This window comes from Odontomachus brunneus, unplaced genomic scaffold (genome assembly GCF_010583005.1).
Source record: "Odontomachus brunneus isolate Ranch 3 - 2012 unplaced genomic scaffold, Obru_v1 Obru_scaffold_054, whole genome shotgun sequence".
In the NCBI taxonomy this organism is placed as follows: Eukaryota; Metazoa; Arthropoda; class Insecta; order Hymenoptera; family Formicidae; genus Odontomachus; species Odontomachus brunneus.
Window position 1 is genome coordinate 441,775 of NW_022639504.1, and position 22,095 is coordinate 463,869.

Below are 22,095 nucleotides of genomic sequence, written 5' to 3' on the forward strand. Positions count from 1 at the left end.
CTCGCAACGTTCAACTTGCGTCAGCTATTTGTTATGTTTTAACCTGATCAAGAAAATCTAAAAGTCTTAAATAATTATTTAACATATATATTTTTGCCTAAACATGGATACATTCCAATTACGGATGCAAAATATGGTATGTTATTCAACAAAAATTCCCTTCGTATATTTTCCAAACGGACGAAATACGTACGTTTTTTCGCTCGCTGCAAACATCGCGAGATAATAGGATCTCTAAGGAGATATTCATGTATCTGCCCCGCTACAAGCTAGGCGATGTTGTTGCGCGTCTCTCTCTCTCTCTCTCTCTCTCTCTCTCTCTCACTCTCTCTCTCTGTGGTCTATAATTCTCTACATTTACTGAAGATTATTACAGAGAGCGCGAGGATGTTTAATAATCCGCCTATCGATAGCAGCGTCTGTGTACCGGCGAATAAAATTCTTTCCGGAATAATCGCGCATTCGTATCGCGGCAGAAATAGTTTCTGCAAGATTACCTCCCGAAATTTTAGGAAACTGACTGCCGGTGTTTTCAAAGGGTGCATCCATGATGCCGATAAACGCTATCCCCCGAATGCAAGAATGTCCGCTTGAATGCACAATTCCGCATACAGTGAAAGAGAATCTAGCCGTACTTTTGACGGCCGTGTTTGCATCCTTGATATCGATCGCTGTACGATCCTTGAGATCAACGATAATTACGATTTGAAGAATGCCGCGCTGATTTCTATTAACTGTGCATTCGTCTTTCGTCTTGTTCTTGTAGAAATTTCTTTTAGAATGTAGACATTCTGCTTTAAACAACTACATAATTTAAAAGGGGAAAAAATATCTAATAGATTTCAAGTTATAGAAGTTCACTTCATTAGAAAAGAAACACTCTTTCAATTAAAGTTTTCGTTTAGAATATAAGATTACAGGAAATAGCATCTTGTAACTAAAATTCTTTTTTAAGTCTCGAAAAATTAATTTATTCTCTTTTCTACATTAAACTATCATCTTACTTTACTTATATCTTAACATATACACAAAACAGATGAATCAGCTAAGTTGTTTGATATAATTATCAAAAATACTATCGAATATACTATTTTATATTCTTAAAGTATTTTTTATCACATGCATAATTTTGTAAATACTTAAAAATAAATTAATTACCAGATATGTCTTTGTGAAAAAGAAAAAAAATTAAATAATTGAATATACAAAAGGAGAAAAAATTATGGACTAATCTGAAATATTCTGTTCCTAGTTTAATGTGTGTATATGAATATAATATCCTGCACAGTGCAAGATCTCCTGGAGACGTCCCAGAAATATCCTAAGGACGTAGAAATCTCCTTAGAAAATTCTCAGGTCGTACTCTGGACATCTCTTGAACATCTGTGCTAGGGATTATATTATTTTACATACAGATATTTGCAGTCTTATTTCTGTTTTCATCACTTTGTCAATATACAAATAAACAGATATTTATACTATTAGTGATATCAAGAAGTCCACCATAATCTCACACTGTCGTCTCTTTGCAAATTTTCGGTACCACATTTTCTCTGTCCGGAACTAGTTGCTAGCATAGGTAAATTGTTGTGCAAACTTATTCCATTTATACAATCTGTAGATAGTTTTATTTTACATTTTGGATCTAAATGTTCATTGTTATCTGCTGCAATATTGTCTGGCAATTCCCATACTGTGATATTCCCATCTTTGCCGCCTACAAAATACATATAATATTAATGAAGAAAGTATATCATATTATATACTTATTAGTTTACCATCTCTTGTGCTAAATTTACCAGAGATTATATGTTTATTGTCAGGTGTAATGGAAAACTTTATTCTTTGATTGGTATCACATTGCCTTCCTTCCAGACAATAAAGAACAGTCCCGGGATTACGAAGATCCCAGCATAAAAATTCATTGTTTTTCCGAACAGCAGAATAGAGTTTTGTTCCACAAGAACTAAATTCGACTTGCGTGACACCACTACTAGTTTCAAAAGTACATATTGGTTCATCTTTGTACAGACCTTTAAGGGCAGAAAAGAAATAAGTCATAGTGGAAATAAACGTAATTAAAATATACAAAATATCACAGAGATGCGTACCAATGCAGTTAGAATATGAACCAAAAGCAACGAGACCTGACATAGTTGGATTTTCACGTATACACGAAACCAGTCCTCTCATATTTGGGAAATCATGTTTAAAATAGATATTCTTTATTTGCCGTCCAGAACGACTTGTCTGAAAAATTCTTACAGCTTTTTTAAAACCACACCATATCTCGCTTCCTGAATTCACAAATTGAAAACTTATAGCTGCTTCTATCTCGTCAACACTGCAAAAGATAATAGTGCCCAAACAAACAGATGAAAACAGACAAGAATCTACGTTTTATAAATAGTACTAACTGATTGTATGCTAGATATGTCGAAAGTAGTTTTCCTGTGATTGCATCCCACAAATGAGTAGGACAATCTTGACTAGAACACAAAAAACAACAAGTTGAAGGATCCCATGCATTCATGTAGGGATACCAACAAGTGTCATATATAGGTCCACCTTCTCTAAGTGTTAGAGCAGGTGCAAAATTGCTCGGTATAAAATTAGGTTGTACTTTGCTAGAATAGAATTCTCTAGGAAGCTCGTAAATATACATCTTAAAATTCTCTGAGTGTACAAGTAAACATGTTCCATCTGGGGACCATTGGCATCCCTTTGGGAAATTTTCACCCGAATAACCACGAATTTTCAAATCAGATGAGTTTGTAGGTTCATATTCCTCTGTAGCTACATATAATAGTTTTGGTGCAATAGACCAATCATATTGTAAGCAGGAAGAATTTGTCGATTTTGTGTCTTCTAAATTTATATTTCTCAGTTCTTTGTCATTTATAACGATGTCATTTTCTTGTAAACAGGAAGAATCTGTCAATTGTGTGTTTTCTAAATTTATATTTCTCAGTTCTTTGTCATTTATTGTGATGTCATTTTCTGTTTCTTGAAACATATTTGGATTTTTTGCTTCTTCCAACTCTCTTGAAGAACTCTGAAATGAATGATAAAATATATATTTATATATATATTTGTTTATTTATATATTAAAAGAGTATTTACAATCTTTCCTTGTATTATGCACATAAAATATTGCTGCTTAAATAATGTCTATATTACTTACACTAAAATATGAAGGAATCAGAATATTTGTATCGTCTTGAACTATATTTAATTCCAAGGAAGTTTCAGTATTCATCATAAGAGTTTTTAATCCGTAACAATACTAATTGCACTTGATTTTCACTAATTATAGTTTCCAAGCCATTTATCTCAAATTCCTTTATGCGCTGTTGTTGTCAAGGAACATAAACTTAAGTTATATTTTGTTTTCATCAATCACTATATAAACATACACTCTCTCTTTCTTATTTAGATATTGTATCCTTTATTTCTCTATGTAAACATTAAATACGCTCGAATTTTTTAGTATTGATTGATTTTTAGAAAAGTTACTTACCGCACGAAATTCATAAATTCAGATGATTTTTTTTTAAGTTTGGTGATTAGTTACTGCGCTTTCGACCTTCCCTGAGGATAGATATTTGTGGTCATTTAGCACAAATCCAGACAATTTCAAAACAAGGTTATATTAAGTTTTCTCTCTCTCTCTCCTCTCTTCCAGGCCTGTACTCAGTCGATCTGTTCTTTTCAGCTGCACTGCTGAACTGGTACAATAAGCTAAAGTGAGACAAGTATATTTTTTCTCACTTTAACTTATTGCACCAGTTCAGCAGTGCAGCTGAAAAGAACAGACCAAGTGCCACAACATGAAGGAAGACTATTAGGTTAGGTTAAGTTTATGTTTAAATCATTAGTCTGTTCTTTTCAGCTGCATTGCTGAATTCGTGCAATAAGTTAGAGTGAGAAAACATATACTTGTCTCACTTTAACTTATTGCACCAGTTCAGCAGTGCAGCTGAAAAGAACAGACCTTGGCTGCGTTCGGAAACGTCACTCGAGTACTCTCCCTCTCTTTTTATCTCACTCTTATATTTCACTCATTCCAACGGCTATCGTCTAGTAGTGTGCACACAGTGTGTTTCCGAACGCAGTCCACACATGTATACACTGAGCAGTAGAGCCAACGTATCAAATCGCATGCGAGCTAGTGAATTACTAGAAATGCGCCGTACAGAATGCAGTATTTCTATCTTGGTTACTTTGGTTAGTAGTTTGAGCATCAGTCTCGCGAGATGGCACTCGAAGTCACTTTCGCAAGAAGCACAAAACTTTCTTACGGGAACCTTACTTTAAGACCCATATTCTGAGTTCTCTTTTAAGATAAATGAGCCTCTAAAAGTGGCTTATAAGCTTTCTGATTGGCTATGAGTCACTTTTAGAGGCTCATTTATCGTTAAGAGAGAACTCAGAATACGGGCCTTAGTGGATAAAAATATCGTAGTACCAGTCTATATTTTTGAAGAATAAGACGGGGGAATCTTACTTTGAATAAAATTGTATTCTATACTTCTATACTTTAGTAAATTACAATATAATTATTGTATATTTTTCTAAAACAGTATCGCTTAATAATTGGCATATTTTAGAATTTATATGCGCTGCGAATCGAGATCAAACACATCGACACCTTCAAAATTGCCACCATTGCATGCGCTCACTTCATTACGGACCGTTCTGGAACGCATTATGGCGTGCATACCTGCATGCGCATTTGAAAAGTTGCTCCTTACATTCCTCGATTTTAATTTCGCCGAAAGTGAGTTTCACGTGTGAATCATCGTCGTCGGAAACGTCGAGAGTGAGTGTAACACGCTTATCATGGTGAAGTATCATTAACAAGTCATCGAAAGGCAATAACTCGTGGAATGAGTCGCCGTGGAATGGTGAACAAAGTTTTGTATGCTTATCAGGTTATGACCCATACAGCATGTTCAATAGATATCCTAAGAACGTTCTTAGAATATTTAGTGAATATTTGTGTTATATGGGGATAACTCAGAATTTAAATTGTTGTGTTTTTACGCTTTCGAAAACTCGCCGAAGTCTCACACGAAGTTTCATCGAAAATACCGGAATGTCGAAATAAGCTTCGTGTGTTTGTCGTGACAGAATATCATTCGATTAGTCGCGAAAAATTGAACATCTTGCGGAACAAACTGTTATAAGTATACAATTCGTATATTGGTTTGATCTAACACGATCTTCTATTTATTTTAACTCGATTGCAATTTGTGCAATAAAACTACATAACCCCAGTGTTGGACATTAATTGATAAAAATTCTCTTTGACCGAAATAATTGGGAAATCAATAATCAAAATTAATCATCACATACAAAATCACAAATAATTTCATCGCTTGATGAAATTAATTATTAGTCAAATTGATATAATTAATTATACATTTATTAATAATTAATGTTATCAATCAAGTAAATTATCTATGATTACATATATTGTAGATTATGTATTATACATATTGATATAAACGTATTGATTAATTTTGATTATTGATTTATCGATTATTTCAAAGTCAAAAAAATTTTAATCAATTAACGTTCAACACCGCATTCAGAGAAAAATATTTAAAAATAAAAAAATATTTATTCAATGGGCCAGTTATACTGTTTTTTTCCTTTTGTACTAATAATATATTTATTTAAATTTGCATTTTTTTATTTAAATAAAATAAACGATTGCTTTTATGAAAAGCTAAGGTTTTAAGAAAATGTATATTTTTTTATCTGAAGAATATTTTATATAAATAAACACATTATTATATATAATACTCATGTCCCGGATAAATATCTTTTACTTCTTAGATATTTTTTCCTTCATTATACGTAACGCTGAAACAATTACTTTTATCCAATTTTTTCTCGGTGTGCGAAAAATATCATTTTGCGACTTGTTGACGATTGACAGTCATATCTGCAATAGAATTCTACAAAAATCACTTTCGTCCGCGTAAAGAGAGAAGAGAGAGAAAGAGAGAGTATTCCAAACATCATAGAAAAATTAAATACATCATCTGTCTCTGTTGGAGTCGGAGATGGATGGCGATCAGTTTGTCGCCTCGGCGACGTCTAAATCGACGATGCCGGGCGTCGTTGCGGTGCCACTGCTAGAGTGCTCCGGCACAGCGCCGTGGGTGGGAGTCTCTCCGGCCCTCGAGAGCCGGAGTGAGTGAAGACTACCCGAAAGAACCGTGCTCCACTCAGTCTGTCCGCGGTCGTCCGTCAAGCATCCATCGGCGTTCGCTCCCTCCCGGTCGTCCTTGCCTGCCGCGTCTAGAGGGCCTCGTGGAACACACATGTCGTCGGCTGGTGCAGCTGCTACCGGCTAACTCGCGGCTGCCCACGTAATAACATTAATATAGATTCACGATCGTCGGTCCCGATATACCCGTGTCGCGTGTGTGCCGTCCTCCTCGACTTCCACGATCGGTTCTTCATATATGAAAGTGACTCGACACGGTGACGGGGTGTTCATAGTGCGCTCATCGGTGACGCGTCGATCTGGTGGATGAGATGCGGTTGACGAAGTTTCTCTGGTGCCTCATCGGCCTGGTCGCCGTCGAATTGCCGATCTGGCACTTCGCCGATGGCTTCAACGTCGAGACGAAACATTACGCAGTGTATCACAAGGAGGAGAAGTCTATGTTTGGTTTCGCAGTGTCGGCGTATCGCGACAGATACGGCCGCGGATGGTGGGTTCTCTTTCTTATTGCTGTGATAATTTGTAAACAGTCTGTGTTCGCTTCGTACAACTTACACTGCACTTGGTACCGATTTCGACGTCGTATCGCCGGTAAATCGATCGCCATCAATTGAACACTTCGATAATCATTTCTATGTTATTTCGGAATATATCTCGTTCATATACTTGGACGAAATCAAGGTCTTATTGTACATATGACTGTAAATTGGTTTTACAATTATATCAGGGAACGGACATTCCTATTTAGTTCCGATTAGAGTTAACGATTCGAGGCCTAAATGAAATTCACATGCTGACGAATCGTGGTAAGTCAGGAGTATCTGAGAAAGTACACGGTTTCACGATAGCGTGGAGATTGTGGGGAGAAATTAACGATTACTGGTGTCTCACAGGGAGAATATTAGTCATGAGACTTCGTGGAAATTAACGTAATCCGATAACACACGGGAGGTCTTGAGGAAGAAGATACGGGGAAAGATATTGCATTAATATATGTCTAATAAGAGACGATTGCACTTCTTGTGTGCAAATTGATGTTGGCTATATGCCTGACTCGTCGCACGATTAATTAACTATTAACTCACTACATTTTTTATAAAAAGCAATTTAACAAATATTTTGAATTTTTCTAATCTCGATATCTCCAATAAACTTATGATAGTAATATATCTCGCAGAATAATTTGATATTTTTCATTTATATATATATATATATATATATATATATATATATATATATATATATATATAAGTCGAAAAGTTATGTGTTAACCTCTTATAAAAGAAATCTCCGTGGCCCTACACGGAAAAAAAGATTTACTAATATATGGACAACTAAAAATATTAGCTGCCGGAGCAAATTTTCTTGCTTTTATAGCAAAGTTATTTAGTTGTGATAGCTAAATAACTTTGCTATGAAAGCAAGAAAATTTGCTCCTGCAGCTAATATTTTTATTTGTCCATATATTAGCAAATCTTTTTTTCCCGTGTAGTTCAGAATATCCGCGTCATTTTGACGGTTATATCTCGACTTTCGAGCACGAACGATACGAATTCTGCCAAGCAAAACAAAACGGAATGCCCTCATGTTTTATCGCGGATATCCCAGTAACGAGCGATAGTCCCTCGGGGAAGTTGTGCTACGGTTACAGTCCTTAGAAGCGCCATTCCAATGGCAAAAGTCGAAGAGCAGTGTCGCGTGTATCGTTAAATCCGCGGGAAAATCGGCGCCAACGCGCAAAATTACTTCGTACACGGACAGGATCGGGTATAAAGGAATTAGCACTTTTCGTACGTGCATGCTAGATCAATATTTTTTGAGACGAAATCCTTTAATGAAGCGTCATTGCGTTAACGATGAAACATCGACCGAGACGACATCGTCGTCGAGAGAGCCTCGGGAAGTCCGCTCGCATGAGTCTTACGGGAGGTATCGTGGGCGATTTTATATTTAGGCAAGCCTAGTACGAGTTTTACGAGCGCTCGCGCGCCCTCGTTAATTCACCGTTCACGAGGATTGACGCACTCGATCATCATTAATTTCCCAAAATAGAATGAGATCCCTGATTTGTTAACGACCACGGCTACCTGCAATCTCGACTGCAAGGTTTGAGCTCTATCGCTCGCTCCTGGATAGTCCAATGTCGCATATAGAATTTGCATGAAATTACGAGCATCTTTTTTGAAGAATCAACGAGGATATTGAATTTCGATCTGTCAATTTTACTTCACTGTTTACTGTTTTCACGTTCGCACCATTTCTTTCAGCTATTTTGTTATCTTGTTCACGGAAAAAAAAAGATATAAACGGAAAAAAAAAATATAAACATAATTTGCTGTGTTAACCATTTTCCTTGCTAAGATAACAAGAAAATCTGCTTCTGCAACAAAAAAGTAGCTGAAGCAGTAAATTATGTTTAGTTGTTCATTTGTAGCAAATTTGCTACGTTAGACACTTTTCTTGCTATATGAGCAGATTTTCTTGTTATCATAGATTCCTGCAACAAAGAAAAAATAGCTAACACAGTGAATTATGTTTAACTGTTCATACATAGCAAATTAGTTTGCTGCTGCAGCAGATCCTCTTATTCCGTGTTTCTTCCGACGTTTCTCTGTTTCAATCAAGCTTTATTCACGTTTCGGGAGCAGAGATCGATATGTCCATGTCGCATGGGGCACTACGCGATGTAGGATTAGCTGGCGATTAAGTCATCGTCGTGACTGCGATGTATTGCGTGCGTGGGTGGCTCGTCACTCCCGTGTGCCGCTCTGATTAATACTTTTGTAATCCGTAGGTTTGATCTATACTATCGCTACGCGATGTTCTCCTTTCATGGCTTTTCTCAATGAGCAAGTTCACACTTGAACGGCTCACGAGATCTTGATAGTTGAGACTCAAAAGAAATATAGTACCGCGACAATAACCGTTCGCGGATAAGAAGAATTTGTTTTTAATACATGAAACTCTCGATAGCTTTGTAAATCTGTAGTCGTAATATACGGACAGCCAGTCTTTTATGTCACAGTAATTAAGTCGGCAAAATTAATGGATTCGTTTCGCAAACTCAAATTATTTGTAAATACAAGATGATTTGCCACAACAACCAAGATAATATCAACAAAAAAGAGCTTTTTCCGTGAGCGGTCTGAAGATTACTTCTGCGTGTAATTTCTTAGCTGCGCGTGCAAGTCCACTTGCTTGTAACATTTAGTGATTTTGTACAGTAACCTAAAGGTTTGCCCAATCAACCCATCCATTCTTTTCTGTCTTCAATCATTCGTTACTGTACATTCCAGTATCAAAATATTTCATATTACCGGAACAACCAATAAGAAAGTGAAGATCTAAGGCCCGGTTGCACCAACGTTATTTTGGTTTTAAGCGACACTTAAATATACGTCTTTATTTATTTAGAAAGAAAGATAAAGATAGATATATGTTTAAGTTTCGCTTAAAGCCAAAGTAATGTTGGTGCAACCAGGCTTAAGTTGTATAAACAAATGAATTTTAAGCGTGTAATGATTCTAATAGTATACGAACAAAGATTAAGCGCGGACTGAAAGAGTCTTGCTTCGTAGAAGACTGAATCGAAATCCGACCTCCCGTTGTGGTCTCATGCATATGATTGGGAGCAGCGAGCTCTCGCGCATCCGATCCTACCTAATCTACGAACGCTCTAAGGTCCGCACAATGTGCCATTACCACCAGCGTAATCTCTCTCATATATCCTCAACCGTAAATATTCATGCAAGCTTGGTCTCGTTTATCATTCCTAAAAAAAATGTCATGCGATTACAATCGCATGCAATCCCTGCGGCGCGAGCGGGACTTGCCGTGTGAATCTCACAGGAAATTGAATTTCAGGCGACTGCTTGTTCTCGATTTTTTTAAACTTTTAAAATACAACTCGTTGCTTAGGCGCAATCAATTCAAATCTCACATTCTCATTAACGCTTGTTACTTTCAACTGAGATTATTTCTTCTTCAAATCACAGACGCAAGAAATATCAAGATAGTTCATTGATATGCAGACGCTGTTAATTCAATGTACCTCTGAATATTCAGTTTAAAAACTTTTACAATATCAGGTATTAGTAATTAAAATTAGCCTCAAAGTGCAAAAATCTGTTTCTGGTATCACTTAAAGCAGCCATATTACTTCAGTTTGCTCAGAGACTCCGTTATCATTTGCATCTCATGCCATGCTATGAATCATCATACTTTAATTAATGTGTCGCTTATTTTCTTCGCACCGTATCCTCGCGTGACGACCATTTGTACTTCATTTTTATAATTGTACTCGATTATCACTCCGACAACGGGTTTATCCTAGAACGCTATAAAGAAGGTGCCATTTTATTCCAACTACTTGAGACACGATCCTGAGAGCTTAGTGAAGAAGCCCAAAGTAAGAGTGTACAAATGTCAGCGGGCATGCATCGCATGATTCATCGCGCGACTGCATTCGCGCTCGTGTCTTTAAGAGGTGAACTCAGTCACGAGCGCGCGTGTGCACATACGGAAAAGTGAAGAAATAGCCGCGACCGAATCATGACGCGTCCCCTAGGTGTTTCGATGACTCGTCCTTTTTTTCCTGAATTCGTCGATCGCACACGCCGAAGCCCGCGACTGTGCGCCGCGCGTAACTAAATATAGAAATTATTTCACGACGCGAAGTCTCGGCGAGCAAACGCCGATAAACGTTCGTAGCCGTGAGCGTTCAAGGCGAAATGTCAGGAATGGCGCTATCGAACGTCGTTTCTCGGATCTGTTATTACGGATTGAATTAACACTTTAGCCACAAGATCACTTATGTAATTGAAATGACGTTACGTGATTTAGAACCGATCGATCGAACGTAATTATGCCATTGCATTCCTGACATACACATTTGTATCCGTGACACCATATAATCCCGTTTCCGTTTTGCAAAACAGATCATTATCGCACGAGTCAACCATATTCTTCGTTTGAAGCTCTACGTACGCCACTTTGTATAATAAATGTTCTAACAAATCAATGGAACAAAATTCAAGAAGAATAACTTGTACGTAGCATTTGTAAACAATGCTTAGATATTCTTAAATAACATTCGAGGATAAAACATCGCGGTAGAAAGTCGACTAGCGTTTTATTGAAAGAAATCGAAGAAACGACTTTTTTAGAGCAGTTCTATGCTGCCACCGAAGCGACTGCCGACACGTGATTATCAATTGACCTTTTACCTCTGAAAGCATCGCAAATATATCAGCGACATCGAGATTGGCCAGGCGGAATGGCATGCAAATGATTTCACGTCCGTTCAGTGGAATAAACGTGTCGTTGGTCGCGATAGTCAAGGCGAAACAACAGAATCAATGATGCTCGTTCTTGTTGCTCGAGAGTAGCGATGATTGAAATTACTAATTGACGCGTATCGCGACACGCGTCAGAGATATCGCCTCGGATATTTCTTCGGGGAGAAATTAACTCTCCTTTGTGAGCTCTCTCCTATCGCACAAAGTGCTTCTCTCGTTAATATTCCAGGAAGCGCAGTCTCCTTATCATCGGCCGCTTCCAGTGATAAGTGCACGACACGGTTAATAACGATGCGCAACGAGCTCTCATTTCGTAAATCACTCCGCACAAGACGACGCTGCCTGCGCGAGTGCGACAATAATGAATATAACGAATTTATTACGACGAATTAAAGAACAAATATCTCTCTGTCTTTTTCTCTCTCTCTCTCTCGTAATTCTATTGCAAAACATGGATCTAACTCTAAATAAAGATCCGAATATTTCACATGAGACGAGTTTCATGTGACAACTATTAATACAGGCCTTAGAGTGAGACGTAGGATTGCCAATTAAATCGCAATTACAGATATAAAAAAACTCTGATATATATCTTGAAATTCAGATAACTATCTAATTATGTCACTCAATTCAAGGACTATTGATACAGACTTAGGAATTGTTTTTTTTTTTTTTACTTTTCAAGGCTACTTTGAATCCCTCGTGCACATCACAGGCAGGCTCATTCAACGAACGTTGTTCGCGCATAGCGTTCGTCTGCATAAAAACGGTGCTTACGGCGCGTGTCGGCAACGGAGGAAATGAGGATTCAATTTCCTCGCCGCTTCCGGCTGGCGAAATGAAAGTCGAGACCGATCAAACGTCGCCTGTCCGTGTTGTCTTTTTCTCCTTACATTTTTCTCTTTCGTCTCCCTTTGCATTCCTCCGAATTAATTTATTCGCCGTTGTATCCAATCGGAGAGCTACGTACCGTATACAGCATGATGTCGCGAAAGTTTGCCGTTTGTGGCACAGTAAAGCCATGATATACGATGATTATGCGAGTCCCGCTTGTGACTCCCTTGTAAGCGGAGATTTAAAGCGGCGGCTCAAAGCGATCGCCAGTGTCACAACCTGCCGGATGAATTATGGCGTATGCGAAATCGTCGCTATAAAAACGCGAAATGATAACGCCCGTAAAAGAGGCAAGTGGTGGTTTGCAAGGCGTTTGTTATGTGGCATTATTAATCTGTCGCTTTGCGTCACCATGCAATATCAGATTAATTGGCATTGTGTACTCATGACCCTTATAATCACCTGAAAATACCGACGATAACCGCTAATCGCGCTCACGATTTGCGAAATGCAAAGTACCGTGTCGCCAGCTATTTCTCTGTCGTGAGAAAAAGAATCAAGCGGAAAAATCCGTGAAATACAGGCGGAGACGCCCGTAACTCCCCATCGTCATTCATCGTCTTCCTTTATTCACCTTTTATGGTTCACCTTGTTTTACTCGACGCCCACTCCGGCGCATACTTAGCTACCTACCTATCTATCTACCTACCTATCTACCACACCTCGGAACTGATTATCAATTCGCAGTAAGCGGTAGACATTGATATAGATACAGTATGACGACGGTAATTGTCCTCGAACGGTGCTACGTAGCGTAATAACTGTTGCATACGTGAAGACTAAAGATTTGCAAAACTCCAAACAATACATAGAGAAAAGGATTTGGTTGATTGAACAAATTTCTAGTAAAGTATGAACGATTCAGAAATTTCGTTTGAAATTATCAGAATTCTGCTTGAGTTCTGATAATTTCGATTATCATCGATCATCACATCGAATTCTGATCACTTTAGTCGGAATTTCTGAATCGTTCATACTTGACCAGAAATTCGTTCATCAAATTAAACTTTCTTCCGTGCATGGATTTACGTTAATTAACGAAGGGTCTTAATTGCGCCATAAAAGTGAAATTTTTCAAGGCACATGGAATTTCGTTCAACTGTACGACCGTTTTACGAATGAAATCTCGTTGGTTATTATTCCTCGCATCACGAAGTATCGCTTTGCGAAGGCAATCGCGAGGTCTCTTCCAGTCGGCCTCATCGCCTCCGAAAATCGACGAGGCAGAAACAACCTGCGAATCGCGGTGCAAAAAGAAGGGGAAGAAAGTGATAGAGAAGGAGAGTAGCGGAAGATAATGAGGATCGCGTGAGGCACGTGCCCGAAGCTCGGGCAATGTCATTATGCAGACGAGAGAGTCGGAAGCCTGTTACCTTTACCTTTGCCTGCACGCGTGCAACACACACGCGGAATACGGACGATTATGCCGCGACGGCACGCGAGTATCATCTCACCGTAACGCATCAAAATCGTCTTTCCTCTCTACCCCCGATTAAATTAGCTCTCTGCTCTTCGTATGTTTTATTACTTAGAATTTTATATGCGTGGTATAAAATAACCGCGGTTCCGTCTGGTCTCTATTTCAGTCACACGAGCTGAAATCATCTGTTTTAAATACATCGAGAGAAAAAATATTGAAGAAATAAAGAATATTTCTCGAACAAAATATAAAATATTTTTCGAACATACATTCTGTTAAAAACTTAGCTGTTCAGGAAACCAATTATTTATTCCATTCAGATAAAAGAGTTTAGATTTAAGTAAATATGTTATACCATATGTACCTGTCGAATATATATTTTTTAGATATTTTTTCTCTCACAATATATAGCGATTTGGTTACTATAATAAGTAATATAGTACAATGGTCGAATAGTTTCAATATTACTGTTATTTAAAATTATGATTTTAAATGATATGTGCGCGCGTAATGTGAATATAATTGAAAGTGGATATAATCACCAAGTATCGACGCTGTCATGCCGGCCTTTGCTTCGAGTTTGACGACTACACGTGGCATTCCCACCACGTTTACTTTGCGCGGTTACTCTGCATAATAATGCCGTGAAAGAAGCACGACAGTTCGCAGATCTGATACCTGCGGGGATGAGAAGCAACTCGTCTCAAGAAATTTCACTTTTTCAACCGACGATTCTTTTTCTTCGAAGGAATGATGGCGCGCGCGCACACACGGTCAGCTCTGCTCGCCATATGGCCACAGTCCATCAACATGTCACTTCCGCCAAATTGCATTGTTCCTTGCGGCTGCGTTTGACATATGTTTCTCCCATCGAAACTCACGAAGGAGAACAACGCGACGCCGCCTGCAATTGGCCCGCGCGGAAATATTTCGCGTGTTTCACCGCGGAGATCCGGCGCTCTCTAATTTTCCTTTTCTTCGTGGAATAACCCAGGCATAATCTAACGCGGGAATTTCAAGAAATTTCTCAATACTGACAAGAATCTTGAAGAACCGACTATTTCCGTACTTGATCGTGAAGTACGCGATCCACGTGGTAATCTATTAATAACCGTCGTTGAAAATATCAATTTCGCGTCGCACGTTTCCTCGCCGAGGATATCCCTCGTGAAGGATTAATTTGCATGCGGTACGTTCCGTCGATTGAGCACTCGACAAACCGGATAAACGACCGGCGACAATCTCGGTGACGGTGCAGTTGCGTAATCGCAATCGCGCGCTGACAATACCGTCGCTCCGATAGAATTGGGTCGTTGTGTCGCGATTCGAGATGAAGCGACGATTTACGGCGCGCGAATTAACAAAATCAGGCTCGCTTGATCGACGCTCCTCTCATCCTCATTTCTTTTTCCCGCGGCTATTTCGCACGTGAAAAATCATCCAATTCGTCTCTCAGCGGCCCGACGTTCCGCGTGAAATTTTTAAGAGGATACAATTTTTAAGAGCGTCCGTCTCGCTCGTGTCTCGCGATGGAATTCGAGTCGCGATAACGCCGGCATAAAAAAGCAAATACAGCTGCTCGATAATGAGAAATGCAAGACGTGAGTCAGCATTTCGCACATGCTCGAGTAAGACTAAAGAATTAACGTCAGGAGAATCTCTTCGCATTTCACAACGACTCCCACCCACGTGGTCGACTTACGGGCGTCGTCGCCTTCATCATCCCGCAATGTTAAAGAGCCATTGCCGATCCGAATGAAGGGCCTAACCGAATGTTGTTCTTTATCGAATCACTCATGTGGTAAATGAGAGAGTGACCAATTGAGAACTTCAAATCGAACACGAGGTTTGGGTTTATTCGAATCACGAGTGAGAAGCATTTGCCCCGAACGATAATGGCTCGTGGCCCAGTTGTCTCGTGAAATTAATTCCTTAGAAGTTCCTTGAGGAGTTTGCTCTACATATCAATTGAAATATTATCTTACTAATCGTGCAATTGCGCTCAGAAAAATACAAATGTTACTTATTTCACAAGTATGTTATAAATTTATCAACAAATCACAAGTTCATAATAAGCATCAAATTTTCGAAATGCATTCTGAATCTCAATAAGCATTTCAATCAAGTATGTTAAGTTAAAACAAAAACTCGGTTTGCTTACTACATAAAGTCGAACCATCTCTTTCTTCTCGATCAAGTCTTAATATAAAATAAATTCTTCTTTTGAGTACATGTGATAATAAGCTTTTCTGAAATTTCAAGACTATCATCAAGAAAATATTGTTTGTTCAAGATAACCGTTATTGCAAAAGAGGAGAGCAGAGTAATCGCTATTCTTAGCAGTAGAATGATATATTTCCGCGTGTAGAGGAAGACAGACTGTAATTATCAAGAAAATATTATTTATTCAAGATAACCATTGTTGCTATTCTTAGCGGTAGAATGACATTGTCTGCGTGTAGAAGAGGACAGACCGTTCGCGATGTATTTCCACTCGAAGTTGACACTTTTTGCGCGCATTCCTAGAGCGACGGAATTATCCTTTATTCGGTGCCGTGCGATACTCGCCTTCGTGCGGCGCAATGTACGGGATAAAACATATCGGCCATGTATACTGGACGTGACAAATTCGCGACGCCGCCGACGCGCCGAGAGTGAAATTGTCAATCGCGGACGCTCTCGTCCGATTACATCACCGCGGAATTGCGGTACCATTACGCGATCACGCACACATCGGGATCTCGCTTTGAATAGCGAACTACAGGTTTTGCCCACAGTGAAAGCCGAATGGTGTTAGTGAGGAGGTGCTCCTTATAAAGTAACGGCGACTCGACGTCGATACGCCTCCGTTCGCGTTACGTCACCCGCCGATCGCGCGACGTGTGTCTTCGTGAACCTGCGTGCGTGTGCACGTAGAGATCGGGAGAAAGAAGAAAAACGTGCGCCAGTCAATTTTTCCACGGAATGCCGTTATTCATTTCGATGGTTCGATAGGGATCGCCGGCGGGTCGGCTAATTACTCAACGGTAGTGACTACCGGTCGATTAACGAAGCGTAGAGTCACGGCGAGCCGGAGAGGCTCAAGTGATTATCGCGTAAAACGCGCGGCCACCGACGTTTAATTAACATATGCGCGTGCGCACATCCGTAAATACCTGCGACGAAGGGACGCGTATCGTGCGCGCGCGCGCGGCAAAGCGAAATTTCGATCGGATACCGACGAGCCGCTCTGTCTGATCTTTCTTATTATTCCCGACAATAACACTCGGTTGCGCCCGTGTGTGCATTCCCATATCGTACCGAGAGAGGCGTATACTCCGCTTAGTTTAAATTTCCTAGCACGCGCCGGCTCATTAACATATACGCGTTCCTGGAGAAGCTGAACCGTCGCGGGTTCGCTGAACCCCGCGCCTCAATCGGCGAGATTTCACTCGAAAAATTTGTCAGACATTCGGAGCTGCGCAATGATAAGCCCCGTGCACCAGCGGGAATGCCAGAAAACTATAAAAGACTCGATTGAAATGGGATCGAGATAATTTCCTGTCTTGTTACTTCAATCCTCGTAATTCTTTTAATTAACGTGTTTGTGGAGAAATATCTCGGAACCTCTCCGCGCGCGTTCCTAACGTCACTCGTCCGATCGGTTCATAGGTATATTTCCCTCGAGAATATACGGGCATACTATTCAATTAAGTTTTTATTATCCTTACCACGCGCGCGCGCGCGTTCAGGCACGAAATTATCATTCTGCCCGAGGCGGTAACTCACCTCGTTACAATCCTAGACATTTCCGTTTCCCATAGGGCTTGTTTGGAATTTACTGATTCGATCGCTTATAAAAGAACATATATTATGCACTTGACATCGACGACGTTCCTCTCTCCCCTACGACCGAATTTTCTCACATCCACGGAGTCCATTCACGGTTTTCGAGAAAACAATACAATTATAGGCGAATTGAGGAATTTTACGAACATATGAGTGGTGCAGTGAAATCGGTCATGCTTGTAAAATTATTATGGGGCAAGGATTAAAATTAGCACAAGTTTCTGTACCGTGATAACGCGCAAATAATCGGCATTTTTTTCGTGGAAAAGAACGAGCCGTGTCTATATTATTTTTCAGTGACGTATGACAGACATACTTCCCCTTTCGAGTAGCGAGGAACTAAAGTGTTACGTGATTTCCGGCTTGAAACCCGAGGCTGCATCACAATCGTCATTCTTTATGCCCGTACACGAGTCTCTCTGGCTGTAATAGTTGTAACGGAAGTTCTCCAGTCAAACGCACGTTTGACGCGACATGATGTTATATCGAATTATCGCGCAAGGTTATATAATTTCGTTTTCTCTGTTTTTCTTACTGAAATGGACATTGTTAGGACGACATCACGAGTGGTTTTAAGTAGCGCTGTCAGTATAAACCGGGAATCAAAATCTTATTCACGAAATCATATGTTTTTCTTTACATAATTAGATACTTGGATAACCGGTAACCGAATATTCAGGCAAGGCAAAGCATCCAATTATTGATATTTCATTATTGATCTCGCTTCTTCATTGGTCTTTTAGAAAAATCTGGTTTCTCTTACGACCAGCGACAGTCATTCACAGTTTTAGTTATGAGACTCGAAATCATAAAGAGCAGGCAAGAAGTTTAACTGCCACGTTAGTCACGGGAAAAGCCATATTTTACTCTAGAGTGTCAATGACTAAAGAGATGTCAATCATCGGGTGTTTTACCCTGATTTGAGAAGCACTCTGGAGAATTAATGCCACCAACTTTAAGCAGATGTAACAAATATTTTGTTCGATTATTTAACGATTAAGTAATTATTTGAAACATTCGCCTCTTTTTACGTCTGCATTAGCACGCAGCAACTTCGCGAGAATACGCCAAGCACAACAAGCACTTGCTGAGAAACGGTAGCCCTCGTCAACTCATATCAATTCATGTATTACCTGCACGTAGAAAAACACTTTTGCGTATGAAAGGGAAACTCACGTGGCGACGAATCAAGAAGAACCGTCTGTGGTGGGCAGCTGCGTTTCCGCAAAAAGAAGTAGCGGCGTGTCTCGTACGAACAATAACGCCGCTTCGCTCGTGGCATGACAAGTCGATCACGGGCCTTTCGTACCGATACTCTTTTAGCTTCTATTCCGCTCACGACACCCTCGCAGAAGATGTACGCACGACATACGTATGACGTACATGCGCGTCGCGACGCATACTCACGCAAGCACCACGAGAAAGAGAGGGAGAGAGATCGGGAGAAACAGAGAGAAACAATTCAGAGATCAAAGCGCGAGATCCCACGTGGGAGAGGAGCCACGGCATTGAGCAATTCGCCAAGTACGGCGCAGCGCGCGGATGGAGCCGTCCGATTTTGCCAAATACGGGATTACGAACGCGTCGCAATATAAGTCAATACGGCGCGGCTCGCGTTGCCTCGCGGATAAAAGACACCGGTGCACGTTCGTCGCGAAACTCACCGCGGCGAAACTCGAATTACACCTGACGACAAGTCACTCTCTGATTCATGCGCGACAGATGAACACAGCACCCGTGCGTGCGCGCGCGCGCGCGCTTAAAGAAGCCGCTGCGCACGGCCTATGCAGATTTCGAGGTTCGCCAGGAAGCTTATGCAAAACAGCCTGTGTAACGTTGCACGTGCTGCATCTCGTAAAGCATTACGCGCGAAGTACGCGAACGGAGGAGGCTATATCGAATTGCGTCGCGGCGTGGCTTTTCGAGTGGTTCACTTGTGCACGGTTGAATAGGTGCGAGAGACCTCGGATGTTATCTCTCGACACGGTCGCTAAAAAGAGCTCTCTCCGTTCGCGACAACAGCGTGTTCTTCGCTTCTCTCACGAAGAGTTTTATCTGACAGTGTCTTTCTTCGCTGAGGAGCTAACAAATTTTGTCAGCGTAGGAGTTCAGGTGTCGGTCGGTCACTCATAGGTGCCGTTAACTTTAAATTGATGTAACAAGTATCGTCATTGTTTAACGACCGAGTAATTATTTGAAACGTAACGTCTACACGCGCACATGCATTAGTATGCAACAGGTTCGCATTAGAATGCATCAAGCGCTTGCTAAAACGGTCCCTCGTCAATTCATATTAATTCATGTATTGCCCACACGTAAAAACACTATTTGCCTTTCGTGCAGCCAGCTCCCGGTATATTTCATGCACAGGCAGCTCTCGACATACGTGCAATATTGTGGTTGAAAAGGAAAGACCACTGGATAAGATATCACGACACCGAAACAACATTAGGAGCCAATAGGCTCCTCGACTTTCTCTTCGACGATCAGGTTGCGCCTGTGTTCGTGTGCAACCTGACTCGACAAGCCATCTCGAGCGCCCACACGTCATAGCTATTCGCACGATTGGCTCACCTGAAACCTACATCGAATCCCCGAATCGCGGCCGCGAGAATCCCCGACGATGCCGACGCGCGTGTCCCATGGGACCGGTTCGCCCCTGCATTCTCCCGTGTTCACGTGCACACGTCACGTATCGGTGACTGTAGTTTCTCGCGATTGTAAAAAATAAAAGAGAAAGAGGGAGAGGGAGAGAGAAACAGAGTGGGCGATCTTAAGACCTCGTCAGGTTCGACCCACGTTCGCTGTCGAAGTAGCGCGGCGACTCTGTCCATCGCGCGTCATCGTCATGAATGCATACTTGTTCACCGAACCTCATTCTCCGTATCTTGCGCGCCTGAAAATAACAATTGTAACATTATGTCGTAATTTGAACAGGAACAGCAAAAAATAGCAAGAAATTGGAAAATAACACACAAGCCAAATTCAATTTGGCTATTAAGTTTAGAAAGTAGTAATTACGATCAGCTGTTCATTGGAACATTGTGTTACAATTGGAATTGAAATAACAAAAAAATTGCTGGGAACATAACTCGCAACAACAATTCAATTTGATGACTATTGAATTTATAGAGTAGTAATTATGCTGTTTATTATAACGTTACGATTGTAAAAAATAAAAGAAATAACAAAAAAAATTGAAATATAAAAAAAATTGCTGGGAACATAACTCGCAACAACAATTCAATTTGATGACTATTGAATTTATAGAGTAGTAATTATGCTGTTTATTATAACGTTACGATTGTAAAAAATAAAAGAAATAACACAAAAATTGAAATATAAAAGAAATTGCTGGGAACATAACTCGCAACAACAATTCAATTTGATGACCATTGAGTTTATAAAATAGTAATTGTAATTTAATATTTTAATAGTAATAGTAATTGTAATTGCTGCTAATTGTAACGTTACGTCAAAAGCGGAATTGAAATAGCGAAAGAATTGCTGGCAGCACAACGCGCAGGATCGGTTCAATTTGGACTTAGATTGTTCATTGTAACATCTTCACAATTGAAATTGAAGTAACAGAAGAATTGCTGGGAACACAACGCACGAGATAAATTCAATTTGATGAGCGTTGGGTGTAGAGAGCAGTAATTACGATCAGCTGTTCAGACGGAGCGACGACGCGGCGAAAATTAGGACTTGCTTCTTCACGGGGGATTCGAGCCTCTGTGTAACGCTCGTGTACGTGTCCAATTTTCGCTCCTTAAAAGAAACGCCAGTTCGCACGCCAGTCATGATGTCTCCCATCGGTATCCTGACCCGTTGCAATTATTGCCGCTCTTCTTTTTGCCGCGCGATATACCAGGGAGACGTGTTCCGCGCGGTCGTCTCGTTTCTATCCGCTATTATTATATATGCTGTCTGTAATTATTACCTCAGACCATTACTTCGCGGGAGCTCATTCAATTGAACGTCGTATTATCTCGGCTTGATCGGCTTACGAAGGTGAACCTGTCCCGATTATTCCGTTATTAATCACGATGACGTGGGACGTCAACGATAATTAGAGTGTAATGGCAGGAAACGCGGGACTTGATCATCATTCGATTCCGAATCGTTCGATTGTCGCCAATAATTCCAGTTAGTTTGTCGTTCTTTGTTATCGGCATACGTTGCAGTCGACGATGCTGTATGATGTTGTCGAGTGCACTACGCTTATGAATCGCTTACATAAGCGGTGCGATCGACTCGCTTCTTTCCACGTGTGGCGCTTACCTACGCGCTGCATCACCAGTCGTGCAGTCGCGAAGCCAATGTGTGCCAAGGTTGTTCTATAGATAATGGTATTTTCACATGTTTCGCGACGTGAAAATTTACGACATGAGATCTATCTTCTCGAGATTTCC

At 40.3% G+C, this 22,095-nt stretch overlaps 2 protein-coding genes across 6 annotated transcripts in view; one reads left to right on the plus strand and one right to left on the minus strand.

The window, feature by feature from the left end:
- Positions 1 to 1,233: 1,233 nt before the first annotated feature.
- LOC116845615 (telomerase Cajal body protein 1) lies at positions 1,234 to 4,053 on the minus strand. 4 transcript variants are annotated; one of them, XM_032818527.1, is made up of 7 exons: positions 3,995 to 4,053; positions 3,521 to 3,728; positions 3,185 to 3,350; positions 2,418 to 3,055; positions 2,112 to 2,344; positions 1,800 to 2,033; positions 1,234 to 1,717 (listed from the first exon to the last, which is right to left on the minus strand). In XM_032818527.1, exons 3-7 carry the CDS (start codon positions 3,260 to 3,262, stop codon positions 1,491 to 1,493), a joined length of 1,410 nt encoding a protein of 469 aa, XP_032674418.1. In that variant the 5' UTR covers positions 3,263 to 3,350; positions 3,521 to 3,728; positions 3,995 to 4,053; the 3' UTR covers positions 1,234 to 1,490. The 4 variants fall into 4 exon arrangements, with proteins under 4 accessions (XP_032674418.1, XP_032674419.1, XP_032674420.1 ...); XM_032818528.1 differs by having other exon boundaries at positions 3,521 to 3,723; positions 3,995 to 4,030; XM_032818529.1 differs by having other exon boundaries at positions 3,521 to 3,687; positions 3,995 to 4,021.
- A 2,120-nt stretch (positions 4,054 to 6,173) lies between these two features.
- The window catches only part of LOC116845611 (integrin alpha-PS2), a 75,539-nt gene continuing 59,617 nt past the window's right edge, over positions 6,174 to 22,095 (plus strand). Inside the window, exon 1 of one of the 2 annotated variants that reach the window (XM_032818514.1) lies at positions 6,174 to 6,731. In XM_032818514.1, coding sequence (XP_032674405.1) covers positions 6,553 to 6,731 — 179 coding nt within the window. In that variant the 5' untranslated portion in view covers positions 6,174 to 6,552. The remainder of the gene's footprint in view (positions 6,732 to 22,095) is intronic. The other variant, XM_032818515.1, reaches the window with a different exon arrangement.